General features: G+C 42.0%; 1 protein-coding gene across 1 annotated transcript in view; it reads left to right on the top strand.

Moving 5' to 3' along the window:
- The window catches only part of SV2C (synaptic vesicle glycoprotein 2C), a gene marked incomplete at both ends in the record, with an annotated part of 159,575 nt that overhangs the window by 36,437 nt on the left and 97,701 nt on the right, over positions 1-25,437 (top strand). Inside the window, one exon of the mRNA XM_080804288.1 lies at positions 14,641-14,817. Within this exon, the coding sequence (XP_080660414.1) occupies positions 14,641-14,817 (177 nt within the window). The remainder of the gene's footprint in view (positions 1-14,640; positions 14,818-25,437) is intronic.

The raw sequence follows: 25,437 nt of genomic DNA, 5'->3' as shown, positions 1-25,437 counted from the left end.
GCCACAGTGTGGCGGGCACGCTCCAGAGCACATGGAATCTATGTCCTCGTGTTCTTCCCTCTAGGAGCTAATTAGTATGCTATTGCTGGGGAGAGAGTGCTCCCTATGTGTTCCTGCTCTTGGAGTCGTGACCAGATCTCCCATCATAAAACCAAACCACCCACTACCACAACCACCCATAAAACACCCTCTGCTTCAAGCCTACTTGACATTTACTTCATTCCTCTCTCCCCCCTACTTTAAAATTTACTCACTAAAACAAAATAACCTCCCCCCCCAAATACTTCCTGGAATTTCCTGGAAAAAGACAAGACTTGATAGGAGCCAGAGGGAGAACTTGCTAGCTTCATTTCTGGTTCCCCATTTAGTTTATGGCTGGCAGTTAGCAGGAGAGGGGAGTTTCCCTTAATATTATGTTAATATTATATTCTTATTTTGAAATCATTTGCAGTAGGAAAATAAATATTAACCGTTAAACCACTTTGATCTTTCTTTATTTTTATTTTTATTTTTTTTTAAAGATTTTATTTATTTATTTGACAGAGAGAGATCACAAGTAGACAAAGAGGCAGGCAGAGAGAGAGAGAGGGAAGCAGGCTCCCTGCCGAGCAGAGAGCCCGATGCGGGACTCAATTCCAGGACCCTGAGATCATGACCTGAGACGAAGGCAGCGGCTTAACCCACTGAGCCACCCAGGCGCCCCACCACTTTGATCTTTCTTAAAATAAGTAGAAAACTGTTTTTCTTATAGTCTGGGTGTCCCAGTGAAGAAATGTCTTTAGAAGTGTAAGAACTGTGCTATTCTAGGTATGTGTTATTGTGTAACAAACTACCAAACACTTAATGGATGTAAACAATACCCATTTTATTAGATCTAACAGTTTAAGCTTTATTTTATTTTATGCATTAGGAATTTGGAGAGGTCTTGGCTGGGTGATACTCCCTTTTTCATGATGCTGTCAGAGATCACTCAGTGGTGGTTTAGCTGACGCATGGACTGTTCTGAGGGTCCAAAATGGCTGACCCTTAGTCTGGGCTTAGCTGGGACTTAGAGGATAGTGCCAGCACGGTATTCTCTGGGTAGTCAGACTTCTTAGATGGTAGCTTAGGGATCCAAAAGCAAGTGTTCTAAGTGAGTGAGGTAGAGCTTACATGACCTTTTATGACCCACTCTTGGAAATCAAAGAGCATCACTTCTGTCATACTCTGTTGGCCAAGTGGTTGCCCAGAATCCAGGAGAGGAAATACAGACTCCACTCCTTGTGGGATGAGTGTTGAGAAATTTGCAGCCACGTTATATAATCATCTTATGTGCATGAAGAGACATCCCTATTGTTATGTGTTAGAAATTCATTTTGTGAGTCATGGTTTAGTATATTAATTTTCCCGTTAGCCTTTTTTCAGAGTGCAGGATTTCCAAAATATTGTTCCCACCATTTTGAGTTTATACTAGTGATGCTCAGTTTTGGGGATTTTAAAGTCCAATTTTTTAAAAAATGAGGATTGGCCAACTTTTTATCTTACTAAGGAAGGTGATTTTAAAATAATAATTGCAGGACACCTGGGTGGTGCAGTTGGTTGAGCAATAAGTGGCAGACTCTTAATTTCTGCTCAGGTCATGATTTTCAGGGTCCTGGGGTCTAGCCCTGCCTCCAGCTCCGTGCTCAGTGGGGATTCTGCTTGGAATTCCTTATCTCCCTCTGCCCCTCCCTCTACTCTCTCTTTCTGTCCCTCTCTCAAATAAATAACAGTTTAAACAGTAAAGATTTAATAAATCTTTAAAAATAATAAGAAGAATCGCAAAAAAAATACATCACTCATTATGCTATCAGTTCATAAAACAAAAGGCATGTTTGGGGTGCCTAGCTGGCTCAGTCGGTTAAATGTCTGCCTTTGGCTCAGGTCATGATCTTGGAGTCCTGGGATAGAGTCCCACTTTGGGCTCCCTGCTCAGTGAGGAGCCTGTTTCCCCCTCTGCCCTCACCCCACTCATGCTTTCTTTTTCACTCTCTCTCTCTAAAATAAATAAATAAAATCTTTAAAATAAACAAAATCTTTAAAATAAACAGACAAACAAAAAAACCCGAAAGTCACGTTCACATTAAAATAATAGGAAGGACATAGCCTTAGAATAAAAGATCTTTAAATAAATTTATCTTGACAAAATGGCATATATTATTTTTCTTTTCCTTTTTTTTTTTTCATTTCACTATAGGCTGGTGGAAGCTTTCTCATGAAGCCTATTCTGTAGGTGTGTGCATTTGGGTATCACTCTTCTAGACGAAAGGTCTCAACTCTATGATTTATTACACTTATTTGGGATAATCAAGATCTTGCAGTCAGGATTTCTGATTTACATTAGTTCCCTCAGTCACATAGTTGTGTGTGACTGGTTCTAGGGTTTAGACTGGTTCTGAACTCCTGCATTCAGTTCAAATTACATTAACCAGGTTTTACTGATTGTTTGAAATGTGCCTAGAACAACATAGTGTGATGGAGTTTCAGAATAAGCTGTCCACGATATGGTAACTAGCAGGGGTCAGATTCCATGTTGGTTGTAGAGCTAAGACCATCACAAAAAGTGCGGATCAGATCATGGATGAGAATAGATAGAAGTCACTCATAAAAACCAGAGTAGTCTGGGTGTGCTTACAAAAAATGTGGAGGTGAAGTTCAAGGGACAGGGTTTGGATGAAAGGCAAGAGAAAGATGCCTCTGGTAAGGTTCATTGGGTAAGGGTTCGAAGAAAAGAATGACTGTAATGTGTTTGTGAAACATTGAGGCATTTGGGGTCAGGGTGATTTCTAGCATGTCTCGTCTTAGGCTCTAGAGGACAAAACAAAATGGATTCAACGTTCTTTTGTTTTGTTTTGTTTCTGAGCCCTAATAGAGTAATTGATTCAAGTTCTTGCTTTTTTCTTACTCTCAGAGTGGTCCCATTTTTTCCTTCCTGATCTAAGCAGATGGCTAACTGCTCATGCTAGACGCAAATCATTTGTAATCATACTGAGAATAATGAGCCGCTGAAGAACAGCTTCAGTCCTGTGGGTCAATACCTGAATATTTGCGTGACCTTCCGTGAAATACCTAACTGTACTTCTGACAGTTGGGGATTGAGGAGCCCTTGCATGGCATTTCATCACTAATGACAAAATAAATCTCAAGTGTCAGGAAGTGCTGCCCCGAATTCACCTCGGCTTGGCCAGCAGTAATGGGTTAGGACCAACATCCATTAGTGCAAGGCTGATCCTGGTATTTATTCACTTGCTGCTCTGGGCTGACAGCTCAGGTCTCTGCCTGTTTTGGGAAATAAAAAGTCATTATGGAGCATCCAAAATGGATTACTGAATTCTCCCTTTAGACATTTACTGTAATCTCTTATGATCTAGTCCGGTTTTCGTGATGATACCTCACACCTTAACTTAAAACAAACAAACAAAAAACCCCATCAGCAACAAAAACTTCCGCATGGCTTTCCGAAAGGGGTCTTGGAGGACTTGTGGAATCATTTTTCCAGTCAGTATCGATCCAGCACAGTGTGATCTTTGGGTCTATTTTCAGACCTATTTTCCTACCACGCAGTTGCATCCCCAGTGTCTGGAAATGGCCTGAGTTAAGCTGCAGGAGCCCTTTCCCTTCAGGAATTTTGGTTACTTAAAATATCAAAAGATAGCATATGGACAGAGCTCCAAGATTATGTTCCTGTTCTGTCCCTCTGAAGCACCCCTTCCTTTTAGATTTCTAGGGTTTGTTTGTTCACTGTGCTTATATTAAAGAGACTCCTCTGGGGAAAAAAAAATCCTTTCATTGCTTGCAGGTAAACTTGAGATTAAGGAATTTCTCATAAGCCTGTTTTTCTTGCATTTTCTGGGAATGAGACACATGAGAGCTCTGTTCTTCCAGAATAGCCCATTCTTTCAGTAGAAGAAGCCCTCTGCTAGGCTCTTCGGTATCTGCGGCTGTGTTTCAGGGCAGTGAGGTGCATGTTAATAGGCTTGATGTTTTCTTTATTTTCACCCCCCACCTTGTGTTTGCTGCTAGGTTTGCCTCCAGCCCAGAAACATCCCACCCCTGTGCTCCTTGGAGCTGCAGCTTGCTTAGCTACACCCCTGCCTGCCTGTCCTCACCACCACCCTGCTTCAGTTCTCCCCTGGTCACCGCCCCAGCACTGCAGTTGCCCCACCTGGAGACCCCTGGCGCCCTCTTCCAAGACAAGACCAAGGTCCTCTCTGAGTCCCCGCCCTCTGGGCTCCCTGGAGCTGCCTTTCTGTTTCTCCCTTCCTTCTGAGGTGCTTGCGGTCTCCTTCATCCACACCCTCTGCTTGTCTCCTTGCCCACACTTCTTCCCTTGGACTTCTTTTCCTTCACTCCCCATGGGTGTTCCTCAAGGGTTGATCCTGGGATCTCTGTCCTCTTTTTCCTTCATCCTTGTGGAGAAATCCCACGTTTCACAAGGCTCTGCTGCCACCACTCCCACACACCCCCCCCCCCAATCCCTGCCTTGACGTTAGGCTTTCTACCCTCTCCCAGATACTTCCACTGGCCAGTTCAGTCCTTGCACCCCTGCTCCCCACGCTGCTATAGGCAAACTTTTCCTCAGGGTGGGGTTTGCAAACTATATTTGGCTCCCTGCCTATTTTTGTAAATAGTTTTAATTGGAATGCAGCCATGTCCATTTGCTCACGTATTTTCTGTGGCTACTTTCGTGCTGCAGCCGCACAGGTGAACAGTTGTGACAGAGCCCTGGGGAACCGGCAAAGTCTAAAATGCAGTCCTTTCTCTCTGGCCCTTTAGAGAGGAAGTTTGCCAATCCTGCTCTAAATGTCCTGGTCTTTTCACATTAGGGCTTTGATGGCCTTATTTCCCCACACAAGAACACATCAGTGACTCCCCATGGTCTACGTCATTAATTTTATCTGGGGGGAGGGCTTGTAATTTAATGATTTTCTCTCACTTATCCTGCTTGTCTGTACTTCTCCACACACCCAACCCAGCCACTCTAACCAGGTTCCGTCCCCTCTGCTTACCTGCCCAGCCTTCTCCTGCCCTTTCCCACTCCAGAACTTTCCCTGCGCTATCATGTATGTCTGAGGGAATGCAAAAAGCCATCCTGCCTATCCTCTTACTCGTGTTCTTCTTGTTCTTTGGACACTCAGCTCAAGCCCTGCTCCCTTCATGAAGCACTTCTGAAGATGAGCCATCCTGATCACGGCCTTACTGATTTGCCTGTGTCACCTGTACTGCCGTATTTGGCCCGGTCAGGAATAGTATGGTGAAAGTTAGCAATATGGACTCCCCCCACACTTGTTTAAGACCCTGACCTGACAGACCCACTCTCGTCTTGCATTCCCTTTCTTTATGAATTTTACTATGAGCCATCCCAAGCCCATCTACTTTTCCTTGCTTCACCCTTCAGTGTATAAGAACTATGGACTCTGACCACTAAAAATACCCCCAGCTGTGTGAATCTTCTCCAAGCCCACTGCCCCTCCCTTAGATCAGGTTGCCGTCGTTCCTTCACAGGGCTACTTCTCAGTGATATTCCTGAAGCTGGTCTTTTTTCCCCCTTGGTGGGAGCACAGATTTAAAAAACACTCATTCTCAGGGTCGCACAAGTACAGAGTTGACTCCTGAGAGGGACTACTTCCCTGTATGTTGTGCTCCAAGCCCCCCCCAACCCCCACCCCGGGCAGCAAGTGCCTTCTCCTGGGCTGGATCCGCCCCTCTATCCTTCCCTACTGCAGTTGATCCTCCCTGTAGTTTCTGGAATGATCTTTTCCGGCACTGATGATGGCCAGTCTGTTTTATAGTTTCCCAAAGGATAAAGGCTTTGGATTGACTCCAACTTGTGTTCCATCCTGGTCTCTTGTCACTCTTGTCCCCAAACATGAACTCTATATTCCCTTCATCCTCAACTACCAGAAGTCCCTTTGGTGTGCTGTGGTCTGACACAACTCCAGAGCTTTTAACTGAGCCTTCTCTCCCTGGGAACTTTCCCCTCTTAGCTGGAGAATTCTTACTCATTGGTCACAACCCAGCATGATCTACCTTCTGTGGGAAGTTTTCCAGAATTGTGTGGAACTAATTAAGTCACTCCTTCCTTTTTTCCCCTTAAGCACAATGTACTCACCTTAATTAAGCATGCTTTTCATTTAATGGTAATTAATTTTCTGCATGTTTTTAATCTCTCAGGAAACCAAAGGTTCAAGGCCCCAGTTTTATATTAAAAATTTCAAGAAGTTTTTTAAAAGTACTGTTGGCTAAGCCCTACCCCAGAACCAGAACCTCTAGGGGTGACCTAGGCATCAACATTCTTTTTCTGGAAGCTCTCTGGATGACTGTGATGTGCAGCCGTCGTCTGAAAGCACCATGCTAGGCTGTGAGCTGCTCAAGAGTGAGGACCATGCCAGTTTCATATTTGTGGACCTCTCCTCACTGCTCTTCTTCCCTTTCCCCTGTCCTCATACCTCCAAAGGTACCTGACTCACAACAGGAACTCAACAAAGAGCTGTGGACTTAGTGACTACCTCCTGATTGTTGACTCAGTGACTGGGATTTCGGAAGCAAGGGTTCAGTCCATTACCACTTCTTTTCCTTAGCACAGGCCTGCAGTGGGGGACGTTTCCAGAGAGAGGGGTCCTGTTGGTGTGGAACTGATAGGTGATCTCATGGTGTACCATAAAATGACTGTCTGTAATGCTCTTCATTCCTAAGACTTGTGTGTTTCATGCTTTGATCACCGAAGGGGCTGTAACTGCCCTTTTTAGGGTCTTCCAGAGCTATCCATGTAAAATATATTTGAATATTTCTTCCCATTATCCAGTGGGTTGGGTTGGGCTGCATACTAGCCATTTGAGGAAGGATGTTAGAGAAGACTGGGCTTCCTTCTTAGGACTCTGCTTCTGCCTTTGGCTCTCTGGATTCGGCGAGAGTGTCTCTAGGCCTTCAGAAGCTGTGTCGTGCCCAGGGAGACTTAGGTAAAAAGTGGTAAATGCTGCTTGATGCGGCCTTACCTGTCTGTACAAGCAGCTGCAGCCATCTCTGCTCCGACCAAAGGACTTAAATGTCAGACTTCCCCAGTGTAAAAGTCAGAGATGGGCTGTAGACCGCAGCTAATATTTACAGTTCTTTCTAGCAAAGGTGAGCTGACTTTTGTTGCAGATGTTCTCCATTGCAAATTAGGAGGATTTTTTCTTTTTCATTTGTACATATGCCTTGGATATGATTGCTTTCCTCACTTGTATTTGATTTTGTGAAAGTCCAAAGATGCATTCGAACACATGACGGCCCTTCCCTGTGGCTACTAAAAATAGTAATTGGAGAAAGTATAGGGTTGGGTAAGAGAAGCCCATTAATTATTAATTACTTAAATTAATTAAATTTGAGCAATCACTTACTATTTACTCATTTGAATAGTTTAAAATTGCAAAAAAATAAGTCTTTGAGACTTAAAAAAATTATTTAACTCTTCCAATGCTGTTTCAGGTGGTGTCTTTTTGGAACTCGAGCCAAGGGAGCCCAAAAGCTGTAACTGACTTTGTATACCAGCTGCAACCCACTCTCTTTCATCCTGTTGTCTCTTTTCCATCATCATTTCCTTCGCTTCTTTTCTTTCTCTCACACCAGTAGTAATATTAGCATTTCAGGACCTTGCACAAAAAGGGACCCTGCTCAAAATCCGAGAAACAAAGGCTCACTCACCTTACTAGAATCAGGAAGTCCGTTGGTATCCTCATCTGGAGGGCACCTCTCAGTGTTACTGGCCCTAGACACTTTCCCTTGAGTTGGTCTGGCCAGAGAAGATGCAAATGCCTTTCAGTGTAAGAAATATTAGGCCAAATCCTGCTCTATTAACATGCTTCTCTTTGGTAAGTGGTACTTTGTGGAAGATAAGACTCCTGCGTGAAAAAGTTAGTTTACCAGCCAAAGTCTGAGATTATGTCTAGAGCTGTCTTCCATCCAAGTATGGCAGCCCCCCCCCAAAAAAAAAAAAATCTAAAACTTGATCATAGACTTTAGAAACAGTAGGACTTATCTGCATAAATATCCAAATATCAACAGTCTGGAATCTGGCCTTTTCAAGTATATTCCTACAGATACTATTACTAGGGCATAGCTATGGCCCAAGGCAGTCTTCTCTTTCAGCACAGCTTTACTTTTTTTCCTTTTAATTGAAATGTAGTTGACATACAGTGTGACATTAATTTCAGATGTACAACCTAGTGATTGGACAACTCTTTATAGGATGCTATGCTCCCCCAAGTATAACTACCATACAGCACTATACAGCACTATTGCAATACCACTGACTATATTTCTTATGCTGTACCATTCATCCCCGTGACATATTCATTCCATAACTGGAAGCCTGTATCTTTGACTTCTCTACACTCTCTTTGTGAGTCTCCCTACCTATCTGTCCCCTGGCAACCACCAGTTTGTTCTCTGTATTTATGGGTCTGTTTCTGCTGTTTGTTTGTTTGTTTTGTTTTGTTTTTATTCCACATATGAGTGAAACCAAATGACATTTCTCTTTCTCTGTCTGACTTATTTCATTTAGGATAATACCCTCTAGGTCCATCCATGTTATTGCAAATGACACAATCTAATTCTTTTTATGGCTGCATAATATTCCTGTGTGTGTGTGTGTGTGTGTGTGTGTGTGTTTGTCATCTTCCTTATCTATTTGTGTATCAATGGACACCTATGTTGCTTCTGTATCTTGACTATTGAGAATAATGCTGCAATAAACATAGGGAGGTACATATATCTTTTCAAATTAGTGCTTATTTTTATTTTTCTTTGACTTAAAAATTTGTTTTATCCTAAGACAGCGCCCTTATAAAAGGTGACTATGATCATTACCTCATGGAGATTATTTACCATTGAATTCAGAATACTGCCACAGAATGATTTTTGTAGAAATCCAACTTGTAAATAAATAGTGCAGTGAATTTTAGAGTAATGCATTAGCCATGGATAACTGAAGTGCTTAAAACAAATTTTAAAAACCTATTAGTTAAAAATTTCTATGAGAAAAATACTATATACATTTCTTAAAATTGTTCTGTTAAGTTTAAATGTGCTTTAAAATGGCACTACAAGGAAAAGATGGGCCCCTTAGGTATTGTCAGAAAGGATCAAAAGCAGCTTATTAGCAGAGACAGAAATAGAAATGTGATATTCATCAGGGGAAATGAGGGTATGATTAAATAAATGGAATCGGCCCCCATGTTGGAAAATATTTTAATGAGGAAGTCATGCTTGAGGCCTCTTTTGGTCTTCTGAAAGACCGAAGGGCTGGGCTGGCCAAGCCTAGCCTGAGCCCAAGCTGTGCTAGGAAGAGTAGAGAAAGCCTCCGGTCACGTTCAACCTCCCAAAAGCCTAGCTGAATTAGGATCTTCATTCAGTTCATAGAAGGATCAGAGAGTCACAGCCTAGCCTCTTTCAACATCAGAGGCCTGCCTCTAGCTAGTCCTGAGGAGATATGTCCTAGGGGAGGCACAGAGTTCCTATTTGCCCTTTACATATCTGCAACTGGTATAGGGGAGATCTTGCTTGTTCTGTGTCTTTGGAATTAAAATATTCCATAGCCTGCATCTCCTCCTATCAAATAGGTATTAGACAAATGCAAACTTGAAGTAAAAAAATGTGTTAGAGAGATTAAGTGTTTTAATGGAAAGCACACCAGACTAAAATTTCTTTCAAACTCTGAAGTGCTCACAAATCTGTGGGAATCTTGTCCAGATGCAGCTTCTGACTTCTGTAGGAGTGGAGTGGAGCCTCACAGTCTGAATTTCTAGTAGGTTCCCTTGGGGTGCTGGTGCTTTTTGTCCAGAGGTCATACTCTTGTGGAGCAAGAATCTAGAAGACCTGATTTCAAGTACTGGCTTCTCACAGCACTGGTTTTCCTGTTCTTATGGACTAACATACCTTTGAATTTTGACCATCAGCAGCGTCATGAGGAGTGGACAGCAGGAGGGTGGTCTATGTCAAGAGCATATATCGCTGCTCTGGGTTCTCCCAGAATCCCCATCAGCACACAGCGAAAACAGCATGGAAACAAGTCAGGAAATACAGCTTGTGTTCTGACAATCCCAGAGTGTTTCCAGTTTTATTCACTCTGTGCCTTTGCTAACATTCAAAGGTTTGTCTTTAATTAGGTCACACAGTCAATAAATGAATCTTCTTATTGTGCTGTCTGTCTCAAATAAGCTCAATGAGAGGCTGAATTCCTGTCCATGGCACACCCAGTGGGACAGGCTAATTACCAATAATAAGCAATGTAGGCTGGAAAGATTGTTATCTTCAGATCTGACACATATTCTTAATCAGAATAGAAGTGAAGATACAACTTGATACTGTATTTTGTTTTGGTAAACCTATTGCTTGTAGAAGAATTTAATACCATCTCAAAATCGTCCTTATCCTTCAGAGTCCTCTCAGATAGCCCCTTCTCAGTGAAACCTTCCCAGAGGCCAGTCAGAGTTACCGGCCACCTCTTGTCGCCTTGCTCCCACTTATGCCCTACTGGTGTGCATACCTCATGGCTGGGCTCCTTCTGTTGTGTGTCTGAGGTCTCCCTCACTGAATTATGTGCTCCTTAAGCCATTTGGATGGAATAGAAAGAGTTCAGGGACTCAGAACCCAGGTCCCTGGGTGTGCATTCAGCACTGCCTGTCCTGGTCATGTGTCCCCAGGAGGCCATGGAAGGTTTTGACCTGGCTGTTCCACTCTGTAATGTCCATGATCAGGTGGGGTGTTGGGACGGTGGTGTGAAATAGTGGGTGTGCCACTGTCTCCCTCTTCTCCCGGCTTGGAGTGGGAACCAGATAAAGGCTTACTCAGGCCCTCCCTGGGTGAGCTCAGGGATCGTGGCTTATCAATCCTTGTATTTCTAGCACTTCAGGAAAAGTTAGGCCAAGTGCATGCTCAGTAAATTCTTTATAATTGAATTTGACATTGTCTCTTTCAAGGAGGTTGTGGTATATTAATTTTAGGCACAGAAAAAATACAAGATGGGGAAATAACTGTTTGGTTTTCCCCTGGTAGCGGATAGTGCATGCTTTTCTGAAATATATGAAATGTGTCTTGAAGTGATTATTAAAATTCTGACAGAGATTTATTTCTGGTTTTGCTAAGTTCAGAAATCCTAAACACAACAGGAGAAAAGATAAATATTACACAGAACAAAAACTATATCTAACAAGAAATTCATAAAGATTATCCATTTTTCTATGCAGTTATAGGTATAAACTTTTTGGAAGAATTAGAAAAACTGATAATAGTTACCTTTGGGAAGAGGGTCAAGGGCAGGGGAGAAGGAAACTTCTAGTTTCATTTGCCATATTTCCATGTGCTTTGAATTTTTGGCCATGTAGGCATATTTGTGTTTTAGATATACATATATAGAAATATATATATATATATATGTATATATATATAATATATACACACACACACACATATATACATATATGTGAGTGGGTGTGTATTAAGGATATCTGGAGGAATTGAAGGATGGGCCATTTTTATTTTAGTCTTTTATATATTAAAACCTCTAATGAGTATAATTTGGGGGTGGCTTAAGTACAAAATGCTAACGATAAATGTGGGTGCTCTGCCCCTTGTCAAGTCACTGAACCATCACCATCACAGAAGTCAAGGGCAAACTCAGCTCACCCAGCCTTTCCTTTGTCTGAGCTTTAAGAAGCTCCCAGGGTGGGGCTGTGTTCTCACACTACTGCCAGTTGGGAAAATCTAGAAACCAGTTATGAGTCCTTAAAGTACTGGAATCATCACTTCATAAATCCATGATCTGACTTAGTAAAGATGAGACTGCAGGTGACTGCCTAGAATAAGGAGAATGATAAGATATAGAGCCCAGTCCAATAGGAGCACCATGCCTCCTACAACCAGAAACGCAAGGGAGTTGCCCTAGTTGCCCTTCTTTGGAACATAGCATGTCCTTTTTTCTTTAGGGCTGGGGAGTGGGGCAGAGAGAGAAAGGGGGAGAGAGAATCTTAAGCAGCCTCCACATCCAGCTTGGGGCTGGCTGCAGGGCTTGATCTCACAACCCTAAGATCATGACCAGAGCCAAAACGGGGTTAGATGCTTAACCAACTGAGGCACTCAGGCACCTCCATAGCGTGTCCTGTTTAGCAAGATACTGGGTGTTCATTTTTCCTTGTCACCCCTGAGCTGTTTTCAGCATTGACCCGCTTACCTCCCACCAGCAAGTGGGGATGTGCCTATTTGGAGTATCTGAGAACAAACGGCGCACCCCTTGTCATATGCTTGCATAGAATGAAGCAGCATTTCCCTGTAGCTTTTGCCCATGATATTCAGCTACCCTGGCCTTAACTCTGATTCTGTGAGTTAAGAAGGACACACCTCAGAGACCTTTCAAACAGTGCTTTCAGTTCTGGGTGGTACCACCACATAGGGGCCAGGGCAGACTGGGATGTTTTCTTGGCAGGGCATCCAGGATTATTAAAGGAATTGTAACCATGTTGCATGAAGAACTGCTGATGGGCTGGGATGTAGTCACCACTCACTTTTCTGTGGTCAGATCGTTCGATTCTCTGTGCAAATGAACTGGGTTCCATAGTATTAACCTCAAGGGAGTGTTGTAAGGAACAAATACATTAATTCATACAAACACTTAGAGCTGGTAAGGGTTCAGCAATTGCTGGGAACTGGTTTTTGTCCTTGGGGCTGGAGCTACAAGAAAGATTCCCACATCTTTGGACTGCAGCAGCCACAGACCCCCTCCTGATCTGAAGGAGTTCACCTTCTGGTTTGTAGGCATTTTTTAAAGTCACAGATATTATTATGAGAAGCTTAGCTATTGATTATTCTTCTGAGAGGCTTGAGTAGCTGATTTGAGCCCCTTATGCTATAAATAAGAGATTTGCTGCATATGCATTTCCCTGGGTGAATCTGTCTCCTTTAGGAATTCCTTTGCCTTGCGTTGGTACATTATTTAAATTGTCTTGTAACCACGCACTGGGCTTTGTGATATGAGTATCTTTTTTTTCCCCCTTTTGAGAAGGATGCTCTGTGTATGGTTAGCCCCATAATAAAGAGAAAAATGTCATCCCCCACCAAGGCAAAGGACGACTCACCCCTTTGCAGCACTCCAGTCTGAATAAAAATGGCCTCTATTTTGTCTTACTGTACAATTGTGCCAACATTTGCCATTCACTGTAACTGCCTATACTCAGCTATATGCAAAACAGCATCCACATGTCATTGATGTCAGGGTCATCAGACTTTTCCAGGTGTTCTCCTTCTGGGTCTCGTATTGATCCATTAACTGTGTGTTAAGCAAATGAATTCAGGGTGAGTGTTTAAATAGGATATTTCCCAAACTAATCTAAGGCAATAAATCAATGTGTTTTTCTAACTTGTGTCTTAGATGCTGCTGAGTATCTTGAATGTGCCTTGAAAAAGAACTATTCAAGTGGTAATTTGGTGAAGGTGGGGGAGCAGAAATGGACAAGAGGTGTAGTAATAGCTTCCTAAATACCTCACCCAGATATAACAAACTTCCACTTATTAATTATGTCGTTTCCCCTAGATATTGCACACCCTTTTACAAACATCTCTGAAGTAACTTTTGCCATACCTAGTACTATTTCATCTTAAGAAAGATTTTGAACAGGGCTTCTGGGGGCCTGGTTTTTTAGATGAAGCAAATGAATTGGAAAATTCACAGGGCATCTCAGTGGCTCCGTCATTTAAGGGTCCGACTCTTGATCTCAGCCCAGATCGTGATCTCAGGGTTGCATGCTGGGCATGGAGCCTACTTTAAAAAGAAAACAAAAGGAGAGGAGAGGAGAGGAAAGGAAGTGTGTACTCACAGTGACACCAAGAGGCACATCGATCTAACCCTTGATTTTCCATTTGTTTCCACTATGGAAGTAAAGCCAGCCATGATAAGTTTAACAGTTCCCAAACTGCAACAGCTATTTTTCTTCTCCTTACGTTCCACCTTAAGCTTCTGACTCCAAGAGAAAGTTTTTTCTTAAAAGCAGAGTTTGAGTTTTTAAGATTAACTCTTGTGATCTCTACACCCACCTTCCCTGGCTTCCCTTTCCTTCCCAGGGAAGGGTCAGGGCTTTTAGGAGAGACTAGAGAGAAAGAACCCATGGAATCTTTGAGGGAGCCTGTAAGAGTCTGGCCTTGGCCCCATCATCTGCTACAGGCAGAGATTTGAAGCAGGTTGGGGGATCCACTTTGACCAGGAAGCCCTTGACTCAGTCTCCCATCTTGGCCTTGTCAAGTACTAAGCTGGGCATTTGTACGAAAGGCAACAGGCCGTGAGTTGAACTCCAGGATTGTCCTGTGTGGAGACTCCTTGTGCCTGTCCACTATGTACCCATTCTCATGAGCCAAGCGAGAATATCACTGTTTTTTCTTTTGCCTCTGTCCTTGGTTGTGACAGCTAAAGGTAACCTACAGAGCTTACTTTCCAGCTTGAAAGGTGATTTGTGTATCCAGAAGGATGTATTTTTTTAAAGGATTTTTTCCCCATGAAAAATGCTGAAATGTATTTGTCTCTTGTTCATTTGATCTAACATGCGTCATTTACTCCCAGTCTGACACGTTTCTCTGTTTTTTGTGTGTTGCAGGCAGCATAGTGTACCTTGGGATGATGGCAGGGGCTTTCTTCTGGGGAGGACTGGCAGACAAAGTGGGAAGAAAGCAGTCTCTTCTGATTTGCATGTCTATCAATGGATTCTTCGCCTTCCTTTCTTCATTTGTCCAAGGTTATGGATTCTTTCTCTTCTGTCGCTTACTTTCTGGATTCGGGTAAGCTTTTTTCCCTTCATATCTCATAGTAATGTTTATTCTTCATAATTGCACATGTTCTTCACTCCAGAGGACCTCATTACTGGGCAATTATCCCTTAACACACTTCTTTCCCTATCTTCATGTCAGCCTTAGGAACATGATACTGGTTCATAGATACATAATTATCAACCATAAAGGAGAACACACTTCTGTGTTCTTGTGGCTGATTCTGGTAGTATTTTTACTTCTAGGAAATGAGTTTTAGTTTAAATGGAATCTTGTTTCTAGGGTAGAATGCATTCCTAAGTGTATTTTTCTTCTGAAAATTTAGTTTCAGCAAGAAATAACCCTGGTCCTACCTGTTATGAGCTAGTATAGGTTCAAACTATTCAGCTTGCTCTTAAGTACAGGATGAGTGTGTCTCAAGCAAATGTTATTTTACTGATCTGTGTTAACTGTCTAACTTGGTAGGAAGCCTACTTCTTGAGATGTATCATGTTCCATTTGTAAGTTTCTGATTTTTGTTGAATTAATGGAAGTTGTGATGTTGGCCACGTACAGTGGAATAGTCCCATACTCTCCCCCTTATCCACAGGGGATACATTCCAGAACCCCCAGCAGATGCCTGAAACTGCAGATAGTACCAAACCCTATAGAAACTATGCTTTTTCCTCTACCTACAGATCTATGATAAAGTTTAATTTACTTTAATTAATTTAAACTTTAATAAAGTTTAATTTACGAAGTAGGCACGGTAAGACATTGACAGTAACTAATAATAAAAAAGAACAATAATAAAAATATACTATAATGAAAATTATGTGAATGTGGTCTCTCTTAAAATATCTTACTCTGCTGTACTCACTCTTCTTGTGATGATGTGAGACAATAAATGCCTATGTGATGAGATGACATGAGGTGAATGACGTAGGCATCGTGACGTAGCGTTAGGCTGTAACTGACCTTCTGATGATGAGTCAGAAGGAGGAGCATCTGCTTTGGACTGAGGTTGACTACAGGGGGTTGAAACCACAGATAACTGAAACCCGGGAAAGTGTAGCTAGTGTTGTAATCATTATCCTTAAAGAGCTGGAATCACCTGTTGACTCTACAATGTAAATCCACAGCTGAGGAAACCTCAATAGCTTAATTAGGAGAGTTGAAGATACTCTGCTTTGATAAGGAAAAAGTAAAAATACAAAATTTCTATTTGAGAACTTTATTTTCATTAGAGATGTTCTTTCTGAGATATCTATCAGAAGATGAATCAGTAGGAATACTATAAAATAAAAGTAAATAAATGGAGAAAAGAAAGGAGACAGTCCTGGGTTATGAATTTGAGAAGTGTATCAGCTGTGGTTGTTGAGAGTGGAACCCACACAGCAAAACACAGTTTGACCAAAAGAGAAGGTCAGAGAACTGCAGCATGTCTTCCTTAATTACCTCCGGTAGTACTGTAAAATCAGAACTAAGATGAAAAGGAATATAAGCCATCATAGAGAAAGACTGTATGATCTGGTTACTTCAGGGGTACAAACATTTCTGCATGCAAACTGATGGATCATTTTTATAACTCATTCAAAATATTTAGGAAAAAACATTTGTATCATTTTATGCCACAAGATGTAGTAGTGCATATTAAGATTGGTGGATTATTCACAGATTTTTCTGATGTGTCTTTTCATCTGTTTATAGCCCTTCATATGCTACATTCTGCACACAGTGGGCACTTGGCAAATACGTGACTAAGTTGCCCAAATCAGGAGCTTTCCTTAGAGTGAAGACATTCCCATTGACCATTCCAGTAAACCAAGAAGGTTGGAAAGTCTGGGAAAGTGTAAAATTACTTTTTCCTTAGGGGGAAAAAAGATCAAAATCAATAATTTGCTTTGTAATGAATAATAGAGAAGGGAGGCTTTCCCTTGGTGCTCAGAGCTCTGTGTGAGATTGCCAAAATAACATGGGTGACCTGGGGAAGTAATTCAGATCATGGAATCAAGGGGCTACAGCACTGAATTGGGGTGCCTGAGGAAGAACATGTGTTATTTGGGGCTATTTGTTAAAAGACCAGATTCTGAGGGTCCATAGGATAAGACATTCTTGCCATCAGGAAAGGCTAACCCTTCCTTTTACTTTCTCTTACCTACGTAATACCTCTAGGGTGTCAGGAAAAAGCTAATGACCTATATTCTGAACTTTCCAGTCCTTTCCATTTACAGTTTTATCGAGGAAATTTCAGTGATATCCATAAACTCAAAGGTACCGGAGTGTGGTCAAATTATTACGGCAGTTTTAATTGCCAATTCTGGATTGTGATGTGGTCAACCCAATTGACTGCAGAGAAAAGGGCCATTATGGTGGCTGCGGAACACTCCTAAACTAATGGACTGTCTAGAAGTTAATTCAAGGGCAGGACAGAAGCAGAGACTGCCTGCGTATATTCATGATATCATCCTCCTCCCCGTCGCAGACAAATCATTCTTCAGCCAGCGGCTCAGGGCTGCTGACTTCTAAATAATGTAATCTACCTGGCAAAGCACAGACTGTGTCTTGCTAGCTCAGCTAGCCTCCATGAATTGTGATACCAGAGGTTAATGCACCGTGCCTTTGCCAAGTTGGCACAAGACTGGGAGTCCAGAAATCCAAGTCCACCCTGCCCCTGCCCTTTACTGGGGACCCTGGGAAGGTCATTTGGGCTTTCCAGACTGATTCTTGTTTTGGGTTTTGTTTTGTTTTTTATTTTTATTTATGTATTTTTGTGTCAAGTTCATATTTAAATTCTAGTTAGTTCACATAGAGTGTAGTGTTGGTCTCAGGGGTAGAATTTAGTGATTCATCACTTATGTACAACACCCAGTGCTCCTCACAGCACCTGCCCTCCTGAATGCCCATCCCCCATCTAGCCCATCCCCCGCCCACCTCCCTTCCATGAACCCTCAGTTTGTTCTCTGTAGTAGAGTCTCTTATGGTTTGTTTCCCCTCTCTTTTTCCCCTTTCCCTCTGTTAATCTGCTTTGTTTCTTAAGTTCCACATAGAGTCAAATCATATGGTATTTGTCTTTCTCTGAGTGACTTATTTCGCTTAGCATAATACACTAGCTCCATCTGTGTTGTTGCAATGTCAAGATTTCATTCTTTTTGATGGCTGAATAATACTCCATTGTGTGTCTCCTTTATCCATTCATCAACTGGGCTCGTTCCATAGGTCTTTTGGGCTCTTTCCATAGCTTGGCTATTGTCGGTAATGCTGCTATAAACATCGGGGTGCATGAATCCCTTTGAATCTGTATTTTTGCATCCTTTGGGTAAATACATAGTAGTGCAATTGCTGGGTCCTACGGTAGCTCTATTTTTAACTTTTTGAGGAACCTCCATACTGTTTCCCAGAGTGGCTGCACCAGCTTGCATTCCCACCAACAGTGTTAGAGGGTTCCCTTTCCTCCACACCCTCTCCAACATCTTTGTTTCCTGTGTTGTTAATTTTAGCCATGCTGACTAGCATGAGGTGGTATCTCACTGTAGTTTTGACTTGTATTTCCTTGCTGATGAGTGAGGCTGAGCAACTTTTCATGTATCTGTTAGCCTGATTCTTCTTTTTGAGAGGAGATGGAGATTACCAAGGCTGGGGGTGCAGCTGAGGGGGTAGCCCAGGTGGCAAAACACTCAGGGTTTTGTGTGATCCAGGCGCTGAGGGAACCTGAGGACTGATGTTGTTAAGGAAAATGAAGAAAGTTATCTCTCTTCCTCATCCGAGTTTATGGGTAATGTCACCTGTACACAACACATGAGGCACTGTCTCCACGAGAGAGGGCTTTTCTCAGCAGCCCTAGAGTTCCATTTGGACACGCTGTCTCTGAACCTCTGGGGCGTCTCAGCCAAGGCTCTGCTTTCTCCAGAGATCTTGTTTTTTCTACTTAGTTAAGAGCTCCCTCTATCCACATCTGATCTGGGGTTTTAAATTAAGTAAAACTGAATGGCCAAGGAAATAAGGCTTCAAAATGCCGGAGTTGTTCTGGTACGGGCACCTGGCCTCAGACACATCAGTGCTCCATGTGTTTCCCAGGAGTGTTGCTCTTGCCATCTTTTCTGCTTCAGAGGTTCTTCTCCCAGAGCCCTTAGCACTCAGGGCCCCGGAGAGGCCCATTTTAAGACCAGCCCTCCTTGCAAATACTTGCTTTTCATGCGTTTGTTTTTCTCCTCCTCTGCACTGTAAATTCCAACATGCTGAGGTTTGTTTGCTCAAGGCAGGGCAGGTTTGGTTACTGTAAAGGACACCGGTCCTGCGAGGGGTGGACCTATATGGCTTTGGCTAGTTGATCGTGGTGTTGTTGCCAGAAGTGAAATAGATGGGAAGTTTGCTGAAGTCTTACTTGATCTGTATAAACAGAAGAATTCTAGGTCAAGTGAATGAAAGTTTAACTTGAATCATAAAAAGTCATGAGGCTCATGAGTGTCATGGCCCTCAGTGAATTCCGAGACTCGACTGCAGTCTGCAGACCCAGAACTCCTCAAATGAAGGGGAGGCTGGGTCCCTTGAGGCAGAACCCCCAGACACCACTGAAACTATATACCTTAGTCTTTCACTCAGCCTTTCCCAAGGGACTTACAACCTTTTACTAGGGTAGCAATTCCGAGAGGGAAAGGAGATAATCAGACTTTAGGGGGCTCACCGGTTCTGAACTGACACTAATTCCAGGAGACCTAAAATGTCACTGAGGTCCACCAGTTGGTGTAGGGGCTCATGGAGGTTGGGTGATCATGGAGTTGTAGCTCAGGCCCATCTCAGAGTGGGTCCAGTGGGTCCCTGAATCCATCCTGTGATTATTTCCCAGTTCCAGAATGCATACTGGAATAGACATTGTTACGGATAGAATCTCCATGTTGGTACAGCTCCTGTCCACCAGTTCCAAATGCTGGGAGTTTCAGAGGAGGAAGAGAATTTCTGGGTCACAGACAGAGCCTTCATTTTGCAGATTAAGGTGCAGTGATGGAACCAGGAAGACACAGCTAGGACTTAAGTCACAACTAAGTCCTTTTGAACTAGCAAATTTGTACTCAACCACATTATGAATCCAAGATCAAAATGCCTTTGTGCTGGTTTTATTGCAAATGCCACAGGTTTCCAGCTGTTCTGTCTTATTTCATGGCTGAAGCATCAGGAGCAGCACTGTGTTAAATTCCTGTTACTGCATCTAAGGGAGACTGCAAAGGAGTGCTTCATTTAGCCCGAGGTCTACCTGGGTTTATGGTTTCATCGCCTCTAAATGTGCTTTCCTCTTAATTTCCCACACCAAGTCATGAGTATATTTTGTTAGAAACATAAATATGTCCAGCTGCCGTATTCTGTGGGGCTTTAAATATTTATTCAGTATGACGAATGATTTTCCAGCGGGGACAACAGCGTGAGTGAGGACTAAGGCATCACCCATTATTCATCTGTCTCTCGCTTTCCTAAGTGAATCTCACACCAGGGAACAGACACTTCCCCTCTCTTCTTTTGTTACAGAAAATTAGAAAGATGGGAAATAGAGTTGACACCACTGATTCATTTTCATTTGCCCCAGAATTAAATTATTTGTTTCCAGTCACTGTTAATTATGGGAATGGTAATGCTTCAGATGCTGGGCAATGTCAGAGTTGGGAGCTTCTCACTGAGGGCCTGGCACAGCTAAGCATAAAGGTCAGGGGAAAAATATGACAGCAGCAGAAATTAAAATGAAATTTCTATGTATCTGTATATCATCATGAACAAAGAGTCATTTCTCCCTCTGCAAATGGAGCCTCACAAATGTATACTTCATAGCTATTTGCTATATCCCTCTATTAATCATATTATAACCAGATTACCTTGGCTTTGTAAAAATGATTCCCGACTAATTGGAATCTTTCAGTGTTTTATATTTAGCATGTTTAGGCCCACAACATTTTTAATAAAAAGGTGTGCAAAAATAGTACACTTTTTTAAAAGTAGGCTCCAGGCCCAGTGTGGAATCCCATGCGGGGCTTGAACTCAAAACTCCGAGATGAAGACCTAAGCTGAGATCATGAGTCAGATGCTTAAACCGACTGAGCCACCCAAGTGCCCCTATTATGCTTTTTTAAATAGAGGCACAGGTAGATTAAGTGGCTTCCAAATGTTCAATAGATCCTCCAGTCTTCTGAGTTTTAGTCTAGTTCTGAACTATGAGGTTCTCCCTTCAAAGCAGTCTTTCTCCTAGGATATGTTTTACTTCCTTATCATATTTGAAAAATGCAGACTCATTTCAAAATTTTCAAAATGTGTTTTATCAAACACCTATATATGCTTGCCCTATGAGAGATGCTAAACACTTTATGATACTGACTCCTCTAAACCTCATGGTTTAGAGGAGGAAATTAAGGCACAGAGAGGTTAAGTAATGGTCCAAGGTCACACAGTAAGTATTGTGGTCATACACAGGCAGCCTGGTGCCAGAACCCATGCTCAGACCACCAGGCTGTGCTGTCTCAGATTCAACAAGAAGTATCTCTGATTTCACAGGACATACACGATAGGCACTAAATAAACATTTTGGATGGATCAATTCAGGAAGTTTTCTGACCCAGAGAATTAGGATGGAGAGCTCTCCCAGTATGAAAGATGAGAAAAGACTACATTACCTTTAATCTTTTTAAAATAGTCACAAACCCAGATCGTAAACAGGAGGTCCTTGTTTCCTTAGGTCTGTGTTCTCCAACAGGCAGCGTGTAGGTACGGAGCACTTGAAACGTAGCCAGATTGACATGAGCTGTAAATGCAAAATACCTAGCACTGGTTTCGAATACTTAGCATGTATGAAAGAGTGCAAAATACCTCATTAATAATTTATATATTGATTCCGTGTTAAAATGACAATATTTGAATATATTGAGTTAAATGAATATACATTAAAATTAACTTCACTTGAGGTTTTGGGGTGTTTTTTGCTTTGTTTTAATATCTTTTCTAGAAAATTTAAAGTTATACATGTGGCTCACATGGTACTTCTATTAGAAAACACTGTCTTGGGGCGCCTGGGTGGCTCAGTGGGTTAAAGCCTCTGCCTTCGGCTCAGGTCATGATCCCAGAGTCCTGGGATCGAGCCCCGCATCGGGCTCTCTGCTCAGCAGGGAGTCTGCTTCCCTTCCTCTCTCTCTCTGCCTGTCTCTCTGCCTACTTGTGATCTCTGTCTGTCAAAGAAATAAATAAAATCTTAAAAAAAAAAAAAACACTGTCTTAGACAATGCATTTTATGAGAATTTCCAACAAAGAACTTGACCTTTGGGGCACACATTATTTCCCAGTATGCCCTTTGGCAAAGGTGCTGTTGGTCTCAACAGAGAAGTAACAGGGCGAAATATCTTCCAGACTTACAATACGTAATTGTGGGAAAATGAACCATATGTACTCTTTAGAGTCAGAAAAGACTGTGAGCTCCTTGAGGGCAGGAACTTGGGTTCTTCTTGCCTACATCTTCAGCAACTGTGCTGTACCTCACCCAGAGTTTGCCTGGAGTGGGTGGGGATGAGGGTTGAAATGGATAGGTAAATGGTAGGTGGGTGAGAAGGTGAGTGGAGGAATGGATGAGTGGACACATACAGCAAGTGTCTAGAGAAGTCTACAGGTTTTTGTCATCATTTCTTACAGATCATCTTAATGATCATTACTATCTTTATTCATGATGACACCATGTAGATGCTGTGGGAATGGATTTTTCCAGCTCTCTCAAGAGCTTGATTAATTTTTTTAAAGACAGCATTAGAATCCTGATCTATGACTGGACCTGTTCCCTGTGGCATACTGTGCTGCTGTGACTACTATAGGTCTGGCGGCTTAGGGCACCAACCTGATTGCAAACAAGGGCTAGGGAAGTTGTATTGAAGCTGTTTTCCTAGAAACACAACTTTTATCCACACTGTGTATTTACATCTCAATATTTTTAAAATAATCAAGTTTCTACCAATTGTTCTATCCATAGTTCATACAATATTGGGAAATAACAACTGCCCCTATCAAAGAATATGATTTTTTAATCTGTAGGTCTGGCGGCTTAGGGCACCAACCTGATTGCAAACAAGGGCTAGGGAAGTTGTATTGAAGCTGTTTTCCTAGAAACACAACTTTTACCCACACTGTGTATTTACATCTCAATATTTTTAAAATAATCAAGTTTCTACCAATTGTTCTATCCATAGTTCATACAATATTGGGAAATAACAACTGCCCCTATCAAAGAATATGATTTTTTAATCTGTAGGTCTGGCGGCTTAGGGCACCAACCTGATTGCAAACAAGGGCTAGGGAAGTTGTATTGAAGCTGTTTTCCTAGAAACACAACTTTTACCCACACTGTGTATTTACATCTCAATATTTTTAAAATAATCAAGTTTCTACCAATTGTTCTATCCATAGTTCATACAATATTGGGAAATAACAACTGCCCCTATCAAAGAATATGATTTTTTAATCTGTAGGTCTGGCGGCTTAGGGCACCAACCTGATTGCAAACAAGGGCTAGGGAAGTTGTATTGAAGCTGTTTTCCTAGAAACACAACTTTTACCCACACTGTGTATTTACATCTCAATATTTTTAAAATAATCAAGTTTCTACCAATTGTTCTATCCATAGTTCATACAATATTGGGAAATAACAACTGCCCCTATCAAAGAATATGATTTTTTAATCTGTAGGTCTGGCGGCTTAGGGCACCAACCTGATTGCAAACAAGGGCTAGGGAAGTTGTATTGAAGCTGTTTTCCTAGAAACACAACTTTTACCCACACTGTGTATTTACATCTCAATATTTTTAAAATAATCAAGTTTCTACCAATTGTTCTATCCATAGTTCATACAATATTGGGAAATAACAACTGCCCCTATCAAAGAATATGATTTTTTAATCTGTGGCTTTGGACATTGGGAAACTAAAGCTACCCAGACGGCACATCCTTTAGCACTGCCACTGGGTCTGGGAGATTTCCATTCTTGATTTGGTGTTTGGTTCAGGTACCAGTAAGTGTTCTCCTGTTTCTGTCTTGAGTACTCATCATGAACAGGTGGTACCTTCTAATCAATACTGCAATCTCATTTTTCTGTGCAAACCAGCCCGTTCAGAGACAGATCTGTGTTCTTTTCTCTAAGCCTCTGTGATAGTCTATTTACTTTCGTGAAAAGGAAGTCACTGAAAAGTCCTCCTTTGGGCTGGTGCTTTAATTGTTTATTTCTGGGTCCAATTTAAAACGTAGTGAATTGGTTCTGAATTGCTATGCAATTTGCCTGGCATTTCAGTGTTGATTTTCCTTTTTTGTTGATTCTGAGTGAGGATTAAAAGGATATTTTCATGCAACTTTTTTGTAATTGTGATTCCCAGTATAGACTACAGCATTCAGTGTTCTTTTTATAAACCCATAATACCCATCTTAATAAAAGCCGTCAGAGTCAGCTCTTGGTAGACTTTGCCCTTTGCCTGTTATCAGTATAGAACACGTGACTTTACAATGCATATTCAACTTCCTCCTTAATTCTGTCCTGGCATAATGCCCCATTTCCCAATGGAAACGGGAGACGGAAGATTGAGGTGAGAGACTGACAGTCACATGGTGAAATAAGTTAGAATGAAAGTATTCTTTGTTACATGCCCACTACGGCAGAACAGAATCACTCAGGAGAACCCCTCCTCGGGACAAGAAGTCATCCGACATCCCACAGTTTCTCCTCTGAACTGTCATGTTTCAAGCTATTTTAAGTCCAGCTACTCTTTTTTTTTTTTTTTTTAAAGATTTTATTTATTTATTTGACAGAGAGAGAGATCAGAGTAGACAGGCAGGCAGAGAGAGGGAGAAGCAGGCTCCCCGCTGAGCAGAGAGCCTGATGCGGGGCTCCATCCCAGGACCCTGAGACCATGACCTGAGCTGAAGGCATGGCTTAACCCACTGAGCCACCCAGGCGCCCCCCCAGCTACTTTTTTTTATCCACAGCCTCCCTCTTTCACAGCAGAACCCTGAGCCCTTCCCTATCTTAGTCTCAATAGCCAGAGTAAGTCAGTATGATTTGGTACAGGGACAAACATAGTCCACCAGAGTTCTGTCTGAACCCAAGTAATAGGAGGTGTGGCTGTGAAATTTGCAGTCTCTGTGAAGTTCGTGCAGACAGAAATATTTGGCATTCTCTTTCATCCTGCTATGCTAAAGGGACTTCAACTTATGTGTCTCACATTCCCAACAGAGTATTTGTGTCTGTAAAGCCGACACACCCTTTGCCTTACACCATATCCCACTTGTGAATTTGCCTTAGATTATTGAGGGAAATAAATACGCTTCATGACACTCACCAGATGCCTAGGATTGAGTCATATGTAGGTGGGATGTGTGTGTGTGTGTGTGTGTGTGTGTGTGTGCATGCGTGTGCATATGTGTGTAGAATGGGTTTGGAGAGTGGTCCCAACTTATTCTAGAATGTGTTTTAATACATTTTTAAGTTTCTTTATATTTCTATAATTAAAGTTGCGAAAATGTAACCTTAATCTTACTTGAAAATAACTCCAACTCTGAAATTTCAAAGATCAGTGTTCTGTTTCAGTTGTATCAGTTTAATTATTTTGTATCTGGCTAATCTTCCACCTCTATAGAGTGTGGATTTCA

Source organism: Martes martes (assembly GCF_963455335.1).
Source record: "Martes martes genome assembly, chromosome: 5".
NCBI classification, from domain to species: Eukaryota; Metazoa; Chordata; class Mammalia; order Carnivora; family Mustelidae; genus Martes; species Martes martes.
This window is presented reverse-complemented; position numbering and strand designations above follow the sequence as displayed.